Source organism: Telmatherina bonti (genome assembly GCF_933228915.1).
Source record: "Telmatherina bonti genome assembly, chromosome: 7".
Taxonomy (NCBI): Eukaryota; Metazoa; Chordata; class Actinopteri; order Atheriniformes; family Telmatherinidae; genus Telmatherina; species Telmatherina bonti.
This window is the reverse complement of record NC_136625.1, coordinates 22,472,926-22,486,533: the sequence shown is the minus strand read 5'-3', so window position 1 is coordinate 22,486,533 and position 13,608 is coordinate 22,472,926. Positions and strand designations below refer to the sequence as shown.

At 39.6% G+C, this 13,608-nt stretch overlaps 2 protein-coding genes across 2 annotated transcripts in view; one reads left to right on the top strand and one right to left on the bottom strand.

The window, feature by feature from the left end:
- The first annotated feature begins 319 nt into the window (after positions 1 to 319).
- fam131aa (family with sequence similarity 131 member Aa) lies at positions 320 to 7,029 on the top strand. Its single transcript, XM_079244401.1, has 5 exons — positions 320 to 435; positions 3,445 to 3,556; positions 3,641 to 3,823; positions 6,022 to 6,156; positions 6,313 to 7,029. The coding sequence occupies exons 2-5, from the start codon at positions 3,466 to 3,468 to the stop codon at positions 6,852 to 6,854; spliced, it is 951 nt and encodes a 316-aa protein (XP_079100527.1). The 5' UTR covers positions 320 to 435; positions 3,445 to 3,465; the 3' UTR covers positions 6,855 to 7,029.
- A 2,583-nt stretch (positions 7,030 to 9,612) lies between these two features.
- The window catches only part of clcn2a (chloride channel, voltage-sensitive 2a), a gene marked incomplete at both ends in the record, with an annotated part of 47,102 nt that continues 43,106 nt past the window's right edge, over positions 9,613 to 13,608 (bottom strand). The window contains 7 exons of the mRNA XM_079243410.1: positions 9,613 to 10,128; positions 10,226 to 10,312; positions 10,933 to 11,037; positions 11,128 to 11,166; positions 11,765 to 11,857; positions 13,287 to 13,333; positions 13,475 to 13,586. Of these exons, the coding sequence (XP_079099536.1) occupies positions 9,613 to 10,128; positions 10,226 to 10,312; positions 10,933 to 11,037; positions 11,128 to 11,166; positions 11,765 to 11,857; positions 13,287 to 13,333; positions 13,475 to 13,586 (999 nt within the window). The remainder of the gene's footprint in view (positions 10,129 to 10,225; positions 10,313 to 10,932; positions 11,038 to 11,127; positions 11,167 to 11,764; positions 11,858 to 13,286; positions 13,334 to 13,474; positions 13,587 to 13,608) is intronic.

Below are 13,608 nucleotides of genomic sequence, written 5' to 3'. Positions count from 1 at the left end.
ACATTAATGTGTGCGTCCTGTTACAGCTGTTTACCTATGAGCTACTGCGGATGTGTGAGGTCTGTTATGAAATGCATGACAACTAACAGCCGGTTGTTTTTCTTGAACTAAACCCGCAGGTTGCGGTATCTTCTTGGCTGCAAAGGGGTAGGAGGGGAGGGGGAGAAGCGATGACACCGCCTTGCTTTGATGACGCTCGCCATCGGGAGACATTTGGACAGCCTTCAGCCTATGTAACCCATATTCCGAGCAACAAATGGTGCGTCTGAGCCGGAGATGTAATCCTGGAGTTAGAAAGATGTCTCCGCCGTCAGTAGGGCACTGATGCTCAACTGCAGACCCTGCAGCTGGAGGACAAACCGCGCTGTATCATCTGTTGATCGGATTGGAGACAATTAAGCGCATTATCATGAGCCGCAGCGGTCCGACTTCCAGGTAGGTATCATGAAAGATTTGTGGAGAGAAATAATAAGACGCACGCGAGAAATTGCAAAGCAGTGCAGATGTAGCCCACGTAAAAGGCAAGAGCTTTTGGTTTATCTATGGTGTTTATCCAATGCAGGCATGGAGCTATTGGTATGCAGATTGAGACTTCAGAGGTTTCCAGGGGGATCTGCTCCTGCTGCCGCCTCTCGTGCCTTATTTTTCCTTATAATTGCAGGCTAAATAATTGCTCTCGTCAATGGCGGGGGATGTGTTATTCAGTCGTCAGCGTGCTGCTTCTGTTGCTTGAATGCACCATTTCCAGCGGAGAGGGGGGGAAAAAAGAAAGAAAGAAAAAACCTTCACTTCTTAGCACTGCACCATTCATACAGAGCTGAAGATGTTTGGCTGCAAGCAGGCTGACTTCCCTCGATCCCACTTGTTGGTCATATAAGTCACAATCCCAGTCTCTCTGGAGATACCATGTGAGACAGAAAGCCTGCATTTGGTCAAAAAGTCACACTTTGATATGTTTCTGAAGGGCATGGACAAAATAATCCGAACACCTCATGCAAAATGCTGCTTTGCCACAGTCATGTGGCTTGTGTGGATTAATTACCAGCATTTGTCAAATTAATTTAGGGCTGGCAATCAGCCATGTGAAATATGAGTTTTTAAAAGAGACATCACACTGTTTGGAGCTCCAGAGGCCAAGTTATGTCAGTATTCTAAATTATTTAGTCTCTAATAAGTCATACAGCTTTAAGGGAAAAAAGAACAGATAAAAAGACAGTCATATAACATACTTTAAAACATAGACATTTAATTTAGCCCACATAAGTTTAAATCAAGAGAAGCTGAAACCTGCAAATGTGTTATATTTATACTTAGACCACTGATCAATTAACTGAATATTATTGTTGATTTAATTTTAATATTTTGACTAATGACCTGATTAATTGAAACAAATTACTGAAGCAATGGAACAGATTATATGAATCTAAGTCAAATGCTATATAACCATCATCTAGCAGTAGTTTCCTACCTGAAGGCTCGGACCTTCCTTTGGGTCTAAAGAGAAATTTCAGGGGTCAAAGGGGAAGGTCACTTTACCACCACAAGGCACAAAATAAAAATAAAAAAAATGCAACAGGAACAATGAGGTAGAAATGGTTATAATCTTGAGGAGAGAAAACAAGTATTAGAAAAACAAAATCATTACAACAACATGTAAAATGACCAGATTTTTTCTCTTTTGCAAAGAATACTTAATGGACCACAAAGAAAGCAAATGTAGCCAAATAAAGGTGTGGTTATGTTTATGACACATCAAAAGACAAACAGATTTTTAAAAATGCTTTTTTCATGGGCAAATAAAAAAAAAAAAGGAAACATCTAATATGAAAGCAAAATTACAAATTAAAAAGACTGATGAGACCATCTGTGTTGTCAGTGGTCATTTTTGGGAAGTTGAAGACCTTCAACATGTATTTCAGTTTCAATCATGAGATGATAATGGCATGTAAAACTGCTTATTAATTTATTTGTTTTCAAATTAGCTAGAAAAGATTTAAACAGGTCAGTAATAGAAGATAACTTGCACGTAATTAGGCTACAGACATGTCAGAAAAAAAGAGAAAAATGATTCCTCACTTTTACGTGAGGCAAACTAAAAATAGATGAGAGGGACCCGCTATCATTGAGTCCAAATGCTGCTAATTTGCATGTGACCTACTATAATCATCATTTCCAGTGCTGACCTCAGTTGTAATGTAGGCTAAAGTAGAAGCTGATGTCCATTTGTTGGACTTATTGTTTCTATGCGATTAAAGAGCTGAGCTGTCTGTGGTGCTGAAATCTGTGTGTCTGAATTTCAATGGGAAACCTTTTTGGAGCTCCGCATGTTGATGTGTTTATCAGCATTTGGCATGAGTGACATCTCTCAGGTGCGTTTTTAAGCTGAAGCTCTCTTTTCTGGAGCACAGGTAGTCACCGTGGTCAGAAAAGCTGTTTGCGCCTTCCTATCACTCCCTTCCAGCATCCCTGATGCACATTTACTGTCATGCTTGACTTCAGTGTAAGCCTTGAACCACTGTCAGAGGCTTTTTTTTTTTCCTTCTTAGCTGCTTTAGGGACCAATCTGCTTAAGAATGTCTGTCAAGTGAGACGTGTGCTCAGGCAACATATTTCTTGCTTGTTAAAAGTCAGCCGCCACCACCCAGATTCAAATCCCTCTTGCACTCTGACTACTATGGCTACAAATTTGGATGACCCGTCTGGTCTGCTTGGTCATGTGTGATTGTTTTGGACATGGAGTTCATTAGGTAGGGCTATCACTTTTAATCAGCAGCTTTGCGGTGAACAGGCCTGGCTGGAGCTGCTTACTCAGAGTTGGTCTCACGCCATATGTTTGTCCAGTCAAATGGAGACTGTCTCCACTGCCCTCTCCGCCCCCCCACCCCAACCATTCTAACCGGTTTCACCGGCTTACTGTGGCTTTAGAAGCATCTGTGCAGTAAATTTAGGGCATAGCTGTCTGCTTGTCTGCCCTGTGGTTTAAATCACTATACTCAAGCTGCAATGTTTAGTCGTGTTGGTTTACTGTGCCGTGAAACCATCTCTGCACGTTCACAATGAGGGAGAGCACCAGGCGTAGTGAAAGAATGGAGAGAATGGAGAGACAGGAAAATGAAGAGGTAGGATTTTTTTATTTCCATCTTAAACTCTGTGTGAAGAGATTTTTACATTTTACCAGGGAGGTCACAGACATGTTTTTGTTTGTGTTTATCCTGTGCTCCATATTTGATTATTGAGGCTGTTTAAAGGTCAATCATAAAAATTGCCACTGTAATACATCTGGTTGTTTTTTTTTCTTTTTCTAATGCTTTGTTTGACTGATGCTTAATATGGCACACAAAAACAAAACACCAAAAATAGTGCAGTTTTGTGCAACAGCAAAGAAAAAAACAAAAAAAAAACAAAGAAGAGCTTTTCTGTTGTTAAGTCTCACTTGTCTTGCAGGTGAAATTTGAGGAGAGTGAAATGATTCCAAAGTCAGGAAAATCTCCAGCTGATTCGCGTAAAAGTGTAGGCATCCATGAGTTTGCAGCACTCGCCAGGTCCTCCTTAAATGGTGAAATACCCTCTTTGTAATTTTGTGTTTTTACATTACGTATATGTAAACATCAGGTTCAAACCGCTGTCGCTTTCTGTTCAGGCATCTCTCAGGCAGTGAGGGACCATATGACAAAGCCCACTTCTCTGGCTCAGGGCCGGGTCGCCCACCTGATAGAGTGGAAAGGATGGCCAAAACCTGCAGCTCCTCCACCAGGCACGCAGTCACAGTTCAACTCCTACTGCCATCTGACTGAAGGGGAAAAGGAGGCTCGGTTTGCTGCAGGTACTCACTTTTTCTGTCTTTTCTGAACTTCATCTACCAGAATCTTTCATTTTTTACTTCAAAAGAGTGTACTGTGAAAGTAGCTGTTTTGTTTTTGTTTTCTCATAAGTCACATGTCTGATTCTGTGGGCATGTGTATCCTCTTAGAGCGGTTTAACTACAGAATCATCTCGTGACCGGTGCCCACCTTCTGTCGTGCACCTAATCCCCTCAAACTCCTCTATGTCATCCAGAAGCTCCGCCCATCACAGTGTCTCTCGGGTGACAGCTTGTCTTGGCAGCAGATGGTGGCCTATTAGACACTCTCCCACAGCACTTCAATGTCCACCAACAGTACAGCAGCCCCTGTTGTTTTACTGTGACTCATCCTTTCTTGTGCCAGTGACATTGTTGTGGCTTGATAAGGAGATAGAGCAGGAGAGAGGAAAGTAAGGTATGGAGTGAGCGTACATCATGTACTTTATGAAATCTTCCTTTGTTCTGCTTGCTACATATAGCTGAAAGTAGTCTTTTTGCTGATGTTACAGTTAAAAAAGGAATGAAGCTTCTGACCTGTTTAGACAGTTTTCTGGCCTGGAATAGTTATTTTTTTCTCATTTATGGGTAACTCATTATTGTTGTAGAATGTTTTACATATATATGTATTGATTTATGTATAGCTAGATCCTGTGCAGCCAAGAAAATGCAGCAACCTGCAGGTTTAGTTCAACACAACAACTTTACACATCTGCAGTCCTTGTTGGTGCAATAAGGACTGCATCTGATGCACACAGGATGTGTGGGAGTTTACTGCAGCCTCCATACATCTGTAGGTCGTTGCTGTCATGAATTTTGTCATTTTCTGTCCAGATTTTGTGTTGGCATCATTAAATGCAACAGGACTTGTAACAAAAAGGAAACAGAATATTGCAAAACACAGAGAAGCCATGCAAACTTGCTACCATAGCAAGTATTCAATGTGGGTGTACACTACCAGTCAAAAGTTTGGACTTTCCCATTAAATCCAATGGGAAAATGTGTTCAAATTTTTGACTAGTACTGTCGATATTTGAAGTAATTGCTTATAAAATATCAAACTGCAGCTGTGTACAGACATTTTTCCAGGATTTATTCAGGTACATGTAATTTGCTATCTCATAACCTGTCCAAAGAAGGCACCGATAGTCAGATTACAGCTGTTTCATTTATAATTTCCTCCGATCATCATTCACAGCATCTAGCATCTTCTCTACAGATTATTGTTAACAGATATGAAAAAAAAAAAAGCTGTATTCTGACATTGGAATTCTAGCATGTATTTTTATCAAACATTTAGTCTTATATAGCCTTATCTACACAGCAAAATCAGATAGAAATTGTTATATTTATCATATCTTCTTCGAATTGTTCTTATATAGCTGAAACTAAAAGGAAAAAGAAGAAATGATTGGATGACATATCTGTCTTACTGTCATTGGTTAGCTTCAAATGATCAAATCACTGAAGTTGAGCCAAATAATTGGTAAAGTTAATCTCTTACTGATGTGAATGTTCTTTTGTTTTAAACTGTATTGCCCCTTTGAACCAGTATCAGGCCATACATCCCAACACATCAGTCAATACAATAATGCTATTTCAGACTTCCACAGTAATTCCCTGGAAATTATTTAAAAAATGCCTCAATCATCTTTCACGCAAGTGTATGCTAGTTTTGTGTGATATATAAAATCCCTTCATTATGAGGTGCTTCCAAAAAATGTTCCCAATCCCTTTAAGATATTTTAGACCCATTAAAGGAGATTAAGCCGCAAACTGAACAAGACACGCTGGCATGTTAAACTAGGAATGGTAAACAATAGCAAAGTTCCTGACCTCTATGCTTCAAAGGAGGCTTATTAGTAACTCAGTCTCCTGGGCACATCAGTCAGGTCAGTTAAACTCCACAGGATAAAACTATGTGGGCGTTAAACAAATTATCACCCAACAGAATAACTGACTTTGTCTATGGAGGGAAGGAGAAAAATATTTGTAGAAAAAATTGTATGGACATAATTTTTCATGTGAATAGTTGTTACCTTTTTTGACCTTTATAAAGTGAGGATTTGTCTTACTTATGGATCTGGTGTTTACATCTATAATTCGTCACACACAGCCTGTGGTTCAAAGCCAAAACATTTGGGAACTGTTGCATTAATTCCTTGAACCTGTATTTCTCATAGGTGTGGCTGAGCAGTTTGCCATCGCTGAGGCCAAACTGCGGGCCTGGGCGTCTCTAGATGATGATGAGGAAGATTTTAATGATGAAGACTCCCACGTGAATGGACAGACTCATACTTTGTCCAGCCAGAGCTCAGGTATCCAGCATGATCACCAAATGAATCATTTCATCTCATGTCACTCATCATTTTCAGTCATTATTAAAAACAAAAACCCAAAAAAACTTCATCTCCATCTCCACCCCTCCAATAACCCACCCATCCAGGTGTTCTGACTTTTTACTCCTCCCTCAGACGCTGCCATGCCCGATCCTATGAGCAGAGAGCAATGGCAGCCTGAGACTCAAGGCCTTGAGGCATCATCCTCTGACTATCCTATGGGCTCAAACAACAGCAGTCCGCTCTGCGAAAGGCCTTCTACTTGCAGTGACCGACATCCATCCCAGACCAACTCGCCTACTTTACCCGGCGACTGCATGAGTCCATTTCTGGAGGAAGAGCAGGAGAGGCTGGATAGTCTTGAGGAGCAGCTGGTTCCTTTGCAGGAACAGCACAGTGAGATCTGTATCCACAACAAGCCAGAGTGGAGACCTCGAGGCAGGAGTAGCAGGTTTGACTCCTGCTACTCCACCTCTCACTCAGAGTCTCCTGGAGAGGAAGACGAAGAAGATGAGGAGGAAGAAGGCAGCGTGTTTCATGAGGTTCGGGTTTGGCACTGCAGCCCAAGGGGCTTCTTCTCTGACCGGGCATCTTCTGGAGTGGCATCATTTGATGAAGAGGAGGAGAGAGAAGAGATAGAGGAGGAGAAGAAGGAGGAGAAAGAGTATTTGATGTGATATTTTGTCCATCTTTAAGTCTTCTTTGGGTCTGTGTTGATTCTGATATGACATAATCTATTCTGCTAAACCATAAACCTCTCAACCTTCTCTTCTTCGTCATCTCTCCTCGACCGGAATCCTTTTGCCCCTCATCCTTCAAGCCGTTCAATGATCTCAACCAACTTGTTTATCAGTGTCCCAAACAGTAAACATGCCAGAGTTCAACCAGAACGTAAAGCTGTTGTTCAAACTGAGTTTTGTACATTTTTGTGAAGTCATGTGTTGCTATTGCGTTGGTTTTCTATGGATATTTTGTAGTGTTGTCTTTTCCGGGTCATGCTGTATCATGTGGTTTTGATATGGAGAGCCTGAATGTCCTGCATATATAAATATGATTTTTTGAAACATGATTCTTGGTTGTTTTTTTTTCCTGCAGAAACACAAAATTAAGTAGGAAAAACCACAATTCCACAATGATTTTCTATATGTTTTGCTTTAAATTTAATAATTGACTCATGTACAAAAACAATTCCATGTTCTCTGAAAAATAATAATGGCTGCTGATTTCAAATCCACAATTCTTCTGTATACAATAGCATGTATGTGATTTTCTTATGTGTATTTTCATATGTACAAAGCATATACAGGCAAGTGCCGTATAAAGGGAGATACTACAGACTTATTGCTTAACTAGATACGCTGGAAATTAGCTTATACGCATTCTACATTTAATTCATTATATGGAGAGCACTACTGCACATTCTATAAGCAACCAAAAAGTTAAGACATTTATTGCACAATTGATTACAGAGACCATAAATAAACAAATAAATAAATAAATAAATATATAAATAAATAAACAGGCTATTTTTTGGTGTGCTGCGGTGATATCACATAAGATCGAATATGGCTCAAAAGTGTTGCATGAAGCTAAAATACATCCATTAGAACGTCATAACAAGTACTTACACACATCCTTTTCTCTACAACAGTGTTCTGGGGCTTCATACAGAGATACATTTCTCAACACTGAAGAGGCCAGGCGGGATTTAATGTTCTCTGTCATAAATATCTAGTCACAGCATATGTGTCCGTTTCAGTATTTTCTCTGTACAAGAACCAGGATTTTCCTGTAACTCAGCTCAGGAGGTGCTCTTTGTCATGCTAAAAGCACTTCAAACCCAAACAGCAGCAGAAGATGTTTAAATGATGAAACTGACCAACCTCTGTAAAGCCAACCAAGGCTGCATGTGCAATAAATTAGATCATGATAATTACAATGTGCTTCACTATTGGATAGAGCCCTGTACTTAGCTTTGGGGACCTTTAAAAGCTGCCTTTGTCATCGTCTAAGTTGATCCCAGCAGACAGGATTTTGGGACAGAGAGAAAAATATTCATATAAGATAGTAAAATTAATAAAAACTTTGCTAACAATATGTTGTGGCATGCAGCTGTTGACTGTTGTAAATAACCCAGTCAGCATTTCACTTTTACTGCATTAACTATTATAAATTTATTGCATATCAGCTGACACATAAACCCAAATTAGCCGTTTATTCTGGCCCTCTAAGCTACTGTATGTCCGTCCAGTGTTATCAAGTAGGTAGTTGTTTGAATTCCACCATTTGTGTGCTCATTTATATGATTTCTTTGTTATGTGCTTTCTGTATTACTTTCTCTTCTTCCTTTTCACCATGTTTGCATGTGACTCATTTCTGTAACGTTTAGCATCAAGCTACCAGGACGCTGTTTTGTCAAATTAATTTTAATAATCTGGACCAAATTTGGAAAATTTCTCTCACACACAAACGCACACAAACATCTATAAACACACACACACACACACACACACACACACACACACACAAACGTACAGTCAAAGGCAAAGCTGGTGATGTTCTATATGCTTAATGTCAACAAATCCAATTTTAAAAACCAACCTGCTGAATAGTGAGACTAGAGGTTTAGCAGCTGGTCTGATGTGCCATAAACCACCACCATAATTGGAAAAAAAAAAAAACTAAAAGTGCACAATGAACCACAGTGTCATATCACCTGACCTGATCCCCCATTACAAGAAACGCAGGCACTGAGGAGACTTTGTGATCTGAAGCTAAACAAATTCATCACTTACTACATGACATAGTAAGAGTGACTTAAGTAAATTTATACGATATGACTGGGAAATCCCAACAGCCACTGAATGGACCTTGTGAAGAACTTGTCTACCAGGTTTGTAGTACACCACAACAATACTGTTAGTTCCCCAAATGAATACTTAAAAATGGGAATAAAAAAACATTGCAAGTGGACCAAACACATTTCAGATGTTGCTGTGATACATTCTAAGGCCTCACAAACAAAGCTGAGGAGCTCCATCTCTCCAACTTATATACTCTCTGATTTATCATTTCATTAAAAAATAATTAATCTTCAAACTTCAAGGAAACTGTGGGGAAGAGGAATGCTTTTGCAGTGGGATTCACCCAACACATGTAAACAAAGTTTGATGTATAAAATAGTAATGCTTTCAATAAAAAAAAAGACAGACATAAACAGGAATCCCAGGACGAGTTGTTGATATTGGTCTTATCAAGGGATCTGTTGACAGTAATAAATATATAAAATAAAACCAGCTTTATCTTTTCAACAAGCATTTTCCCCCGCACTCTTTCATATTCGCATAGCAATAACATTAAAAACACAAGTATTGAGGCTGGATTTCTACAAATGTAAGAAACAGCAACATTCATGATATGACAATATGGTTCTGATTATTCGGACAGATCCTCAGGGTGGACGGTGCTACCCTCTCCGTCAGGCTCCGATTGGTCCCTGTTCAGAGATGGACTTCCTTGCTCTTGTTCTATTGCATCTGGCTCTGGAGTTTGGATTGAAGGTTCATAGTCACAGGCCAGCTCTGATTCCTCAGTGTGGGAGGGGCTATAGTCAAAAGTAAACTCTGATTGGTCCTCATTAAATGATGGGCTTTCCTGAAGCACCAGCTCTGTCAGCTGGTTTGTGATCTCGCTGGGGCTGCTATCAAATTGCAAATTTGTTTGTTCCAAGAAGCTGACAGGACTGTCTTTGTATGGAAGGTCTGGTCTGTTTGCAACGTCCGGTGGGTTGGGTTCCCGTGGCAACGACAGCCCTCTGTGGCGCATGCACAGCTTGTGTAGTTCTGTTACCTCGGATACGCTTGTGCTGTTCCCACTGTCACGAAAACTGGCCAGAGGAGGGCGCACTTTTACCCCGGTCACTGTCACTGAGCCCTCTATGGCCTTACGCAGCTGTGTGAAGAAAGGCCATTTAAATCCAATAAAATCAAAAATGCTTTTTTAAAAAAAAAGTCAAATTTCAACCATTCAATGAAACGCATATTCACACCTCTTTAAGAGAGACTACTCCAACCAGCCGTCCCATACTGGTCACGTAGGCGTGGTCCAGGCCCAGCAGTGAGAAAATAGTGTGAGTCTGTGGATAGGAAGGAGAGGTGGGTCATGGCCTGAATAGAGACTCAAAGAGGGGCTCATTTGCATTTTAGATCTAGGTTACGTAAACTGTCATGCTGGAATTGGACTACATCAAATTTTGGTGTGATGGTAAATGAGTTAGATGAGGCCTTCCTAAAGCCAAAAGCCCACACCACTCAATCACCGCGGGCTATGTCATATGATATGTGTGAGGGGAATAAATCAAGTTTATTTGTAGCCTATAGCACATTTACTACGACCCGGTTGACCAAAGTACTGAACAATAAAAGTTTACAGTAAAACAATAAAATCAGTAAAGATAAATTACATAAGACTAAAAAAAGTCAATTTCAGCAATATGTAAGTGTGGACTGTTGGATTTATTAAAGCCTAAAAAATTAGTGTCCCTCTGTAAATCAGCTTGTGAAAGCAGAGCACCTGTCAATGCTAGGTAATTGATTGAAGTCACAAAGCATCATTATGGTGCGATTTTAATTTTTTTTTTTTTTAAATGATCATGCTAAACTGATGAATTATGAAGGAAAAGTAAGTACAGTTTTCACATTTCTATAACAGAGTTTCATTTCACAGGGTGTTGATGCTGTTTTGTTGATGCAGTACTTTGTGCAGAGATGTTTGCTCCACCAGCTGGAAGGGGGCTGGATCAATCTTGCAGTTCTTGAAATCCACCAGCGCATCAAGCTGTTGCTCCTCCCACTCCGCTATCTGCAGAGAGATGGACAACAGAGAAAAGAAACATGTAATCTCTGAATTATAAAAGTAATTCAGAATCTCTTCTATTTGTTACGGTCTCACTTCTGAGGGGGTCATGCAGTCCTCCACTTCAGTGGAGTCCTGAAAAGACAAAATTCCATCAGCCACTAGCTCCATAAATGCACAAAGTTCTTTAAAAATGATGGCCGTGCCATAGTTTAATCACATAAGGTAGTCTACCTTGGTTACCAGTTACTGTTACTGTAGCAAGTCAGTTAAAAAACGGTAAAAAAAAAATCAAACATAATATCTTACTTTAAAAGCGTACTTGACTTTAAAAAGTAAAACTGGAGGAATAGCTTCACTTGATGGTCAAACAGTGCAGTAACACAACCTGACGTACACAAAACCAGTAAAAGGTAACGAGTTAACCTGCCTAAAATAAAATAAAAGCTGCCACACATAGCAAGCACTGAAAGGAGTTTAGATTGAACTCTTAAATCATTTGACTCCGATGTTAAAAAAACAAACCGGTTTATTTATCTCTCTCTTTCTCTCTCTCTCTCTCTCTTCCTCACACACACACACACACACACACACACACACACACGCTCTCTCTGTAGAGCCACTTTACTGCCTTGGTTTGTGCACTACAAATATTTTGGTCCAGCACTCACTACGTGCGTGTTGCAAGGCAACGGTTACTAAGCAACAGTCTCTAGGCGGCAGACAGTCTTACCGCCATTGAGATCCTCACTCGTTTGGGCTTGGGCTTTATCTTTTCTGGAGAAACCGGTCCAGCCGGGCTCTTCCAGCCATAGGGGGTGGGGTGGGGGGTGAGAGGGCATCAACACAGCACAACATTAACACAGATTCAGAGGCTGAACAGTTTTTACTCCTTAACATGGCGTCACAGCAACATTGGACCCCAGTCTGACTCTGTGATGGGAGCACAATGCTGCTGAAAGGATATAATTACTACATGATTAAAAAAATGAGAGCACAGTATCTGTAGAAGAAGCTCAAAGTTCATCTGGCAGACCCAGTGCCATAAAAAAGGTACTAAAGTCAAAGAATTTACATTTTTGTTGTAATCTAAATGTCTATTTTTGTATTTTTAATCATGAAAATGATCTTCCATTACTCACACATAACAGAACCAGCTTGTTCAATATTCTCAGTGAGGAAGTGACATGATCAGGACACAAATCGTGAAGTTAAGATAACAGACTTTTTCTTTTTCTATTTTTTTCTTTTAAATGTTATCAATAATAATTATTGCACTGCTTTGCAATAAAAGACATACACAATTTTTTGACACTTAGATAATAATAAAAGTGTTTTGAAATGTAGAGGTTTATTCTAAAGATGCTTTTATATATTTCAGATCCTACAGATCATTAATGACATTAACACCTGTAATATAACTGGCTTTGGTCCTGTGTTTTCTATTACTCCAAATTCAAGCAGCTTGGAGAAAGTCCAATAACATAACAGAAAATTTAAAAAAATAGTTGTGAAACACAAAAGTTATGATAGTGTATTTAAAAGAAAAAATGTTACCACCTAGTACCAATAGATTTTCCAATGTTTACAATGTTTCCAATGTGTACAGTTTAAAATGATTTTATTGAAATTTTTTACACAATGGCCACAATTTTATTTATTTATTTATTCATTTAATTTTAGCAGGCCAAAAGCACTTTGTAAATTTAAATAATCTTTATCTACTTTTATGAAAACAGTTGAATAAAACTAGAGAGATTCTATTTCTATTACTTTGCCACATATTTATTTAAACAAAGGTGTTTAATTTTCAATATTCAGTCCACAACATTTAGTTGATGAGTCATGTCACTGGGAAGTCATGATTTAGCCCCTGCAGCGACGTCATCGTTTGTTTTAAGATAAACACTCAGAGGAGGCGGCTTGTCTGATTTGCATCATAAACATGGGATCTAAAAGCATCAAAACCACTTACCTAAGACTAACACTCCTCAAATGCACTAAAAATGCATAGTGTTTACAAACTGGCACCAGACTGGCCATACACTGAGGGTGACTAACAGAAGAAGCAGCTACAAGCTTGATATTAGATCACAAAGGACAACCCTGCTCCCTGAGGGGGCATAATGTCTATCAGTGGCAGAACAGCGACAGAGTGGATGGTTGGACTCAGAGAGAGCACACAGACCCGTTCATACAGTGCAGTACACACTCTTGCAGAGCACTCGTACATGTATTCGCTCTATGTGTCTTACCTCCAGCAGCTCCTGGTCTTGATCAGCACAGGACAGGGTCTGTGAGCCTTGCAGACAAAAAAAGTCAGATTAGATTTGCTTTGGAATGATGTCATTTATTGAAACTGATGTTTTCTAAATGTCCTCCATTTTTGCTTCTCTGTGTAATCTGTTGTCTGTGTGTTCTTGTAGAGCCGTAAAATACATACTATTTGGTGTCTCTGTTTCACTGATGGCAGACACAGTTTTCAAGGCTGATTTCAGAGGAAGCTGGACATTGGAAACCACAGGACTGAAGGAGGACGACTCCTCTGTGGAGATCTATATGGAAAATATATTAAAC

Bases quoted from the DNA above. Each gene is read 5' to 3' on its own strand.
- fam131aa (XM_079244401.1), top strand. From the start codon at position 3,466: ATGATTCCAAAGTCAGGAAAATCTCCAGCTGATTCGCGTAAAAGTGTA. The intron at 3,557-3,640 runs GTGAAATACCCT...CTTTCTGTTCAG, and splicing joins CGCCAGGTCCTCCTTAAATG to GCATCTCTCAGGCAGTGAGG. The intron at 6,157-6,312 runs GTATCCAGCATG...CTCCTCCCTCAG, and splicing joins TTTGTCCAGCCAGAGCTCAG to ACGCTGCCATGCCCGATCCT.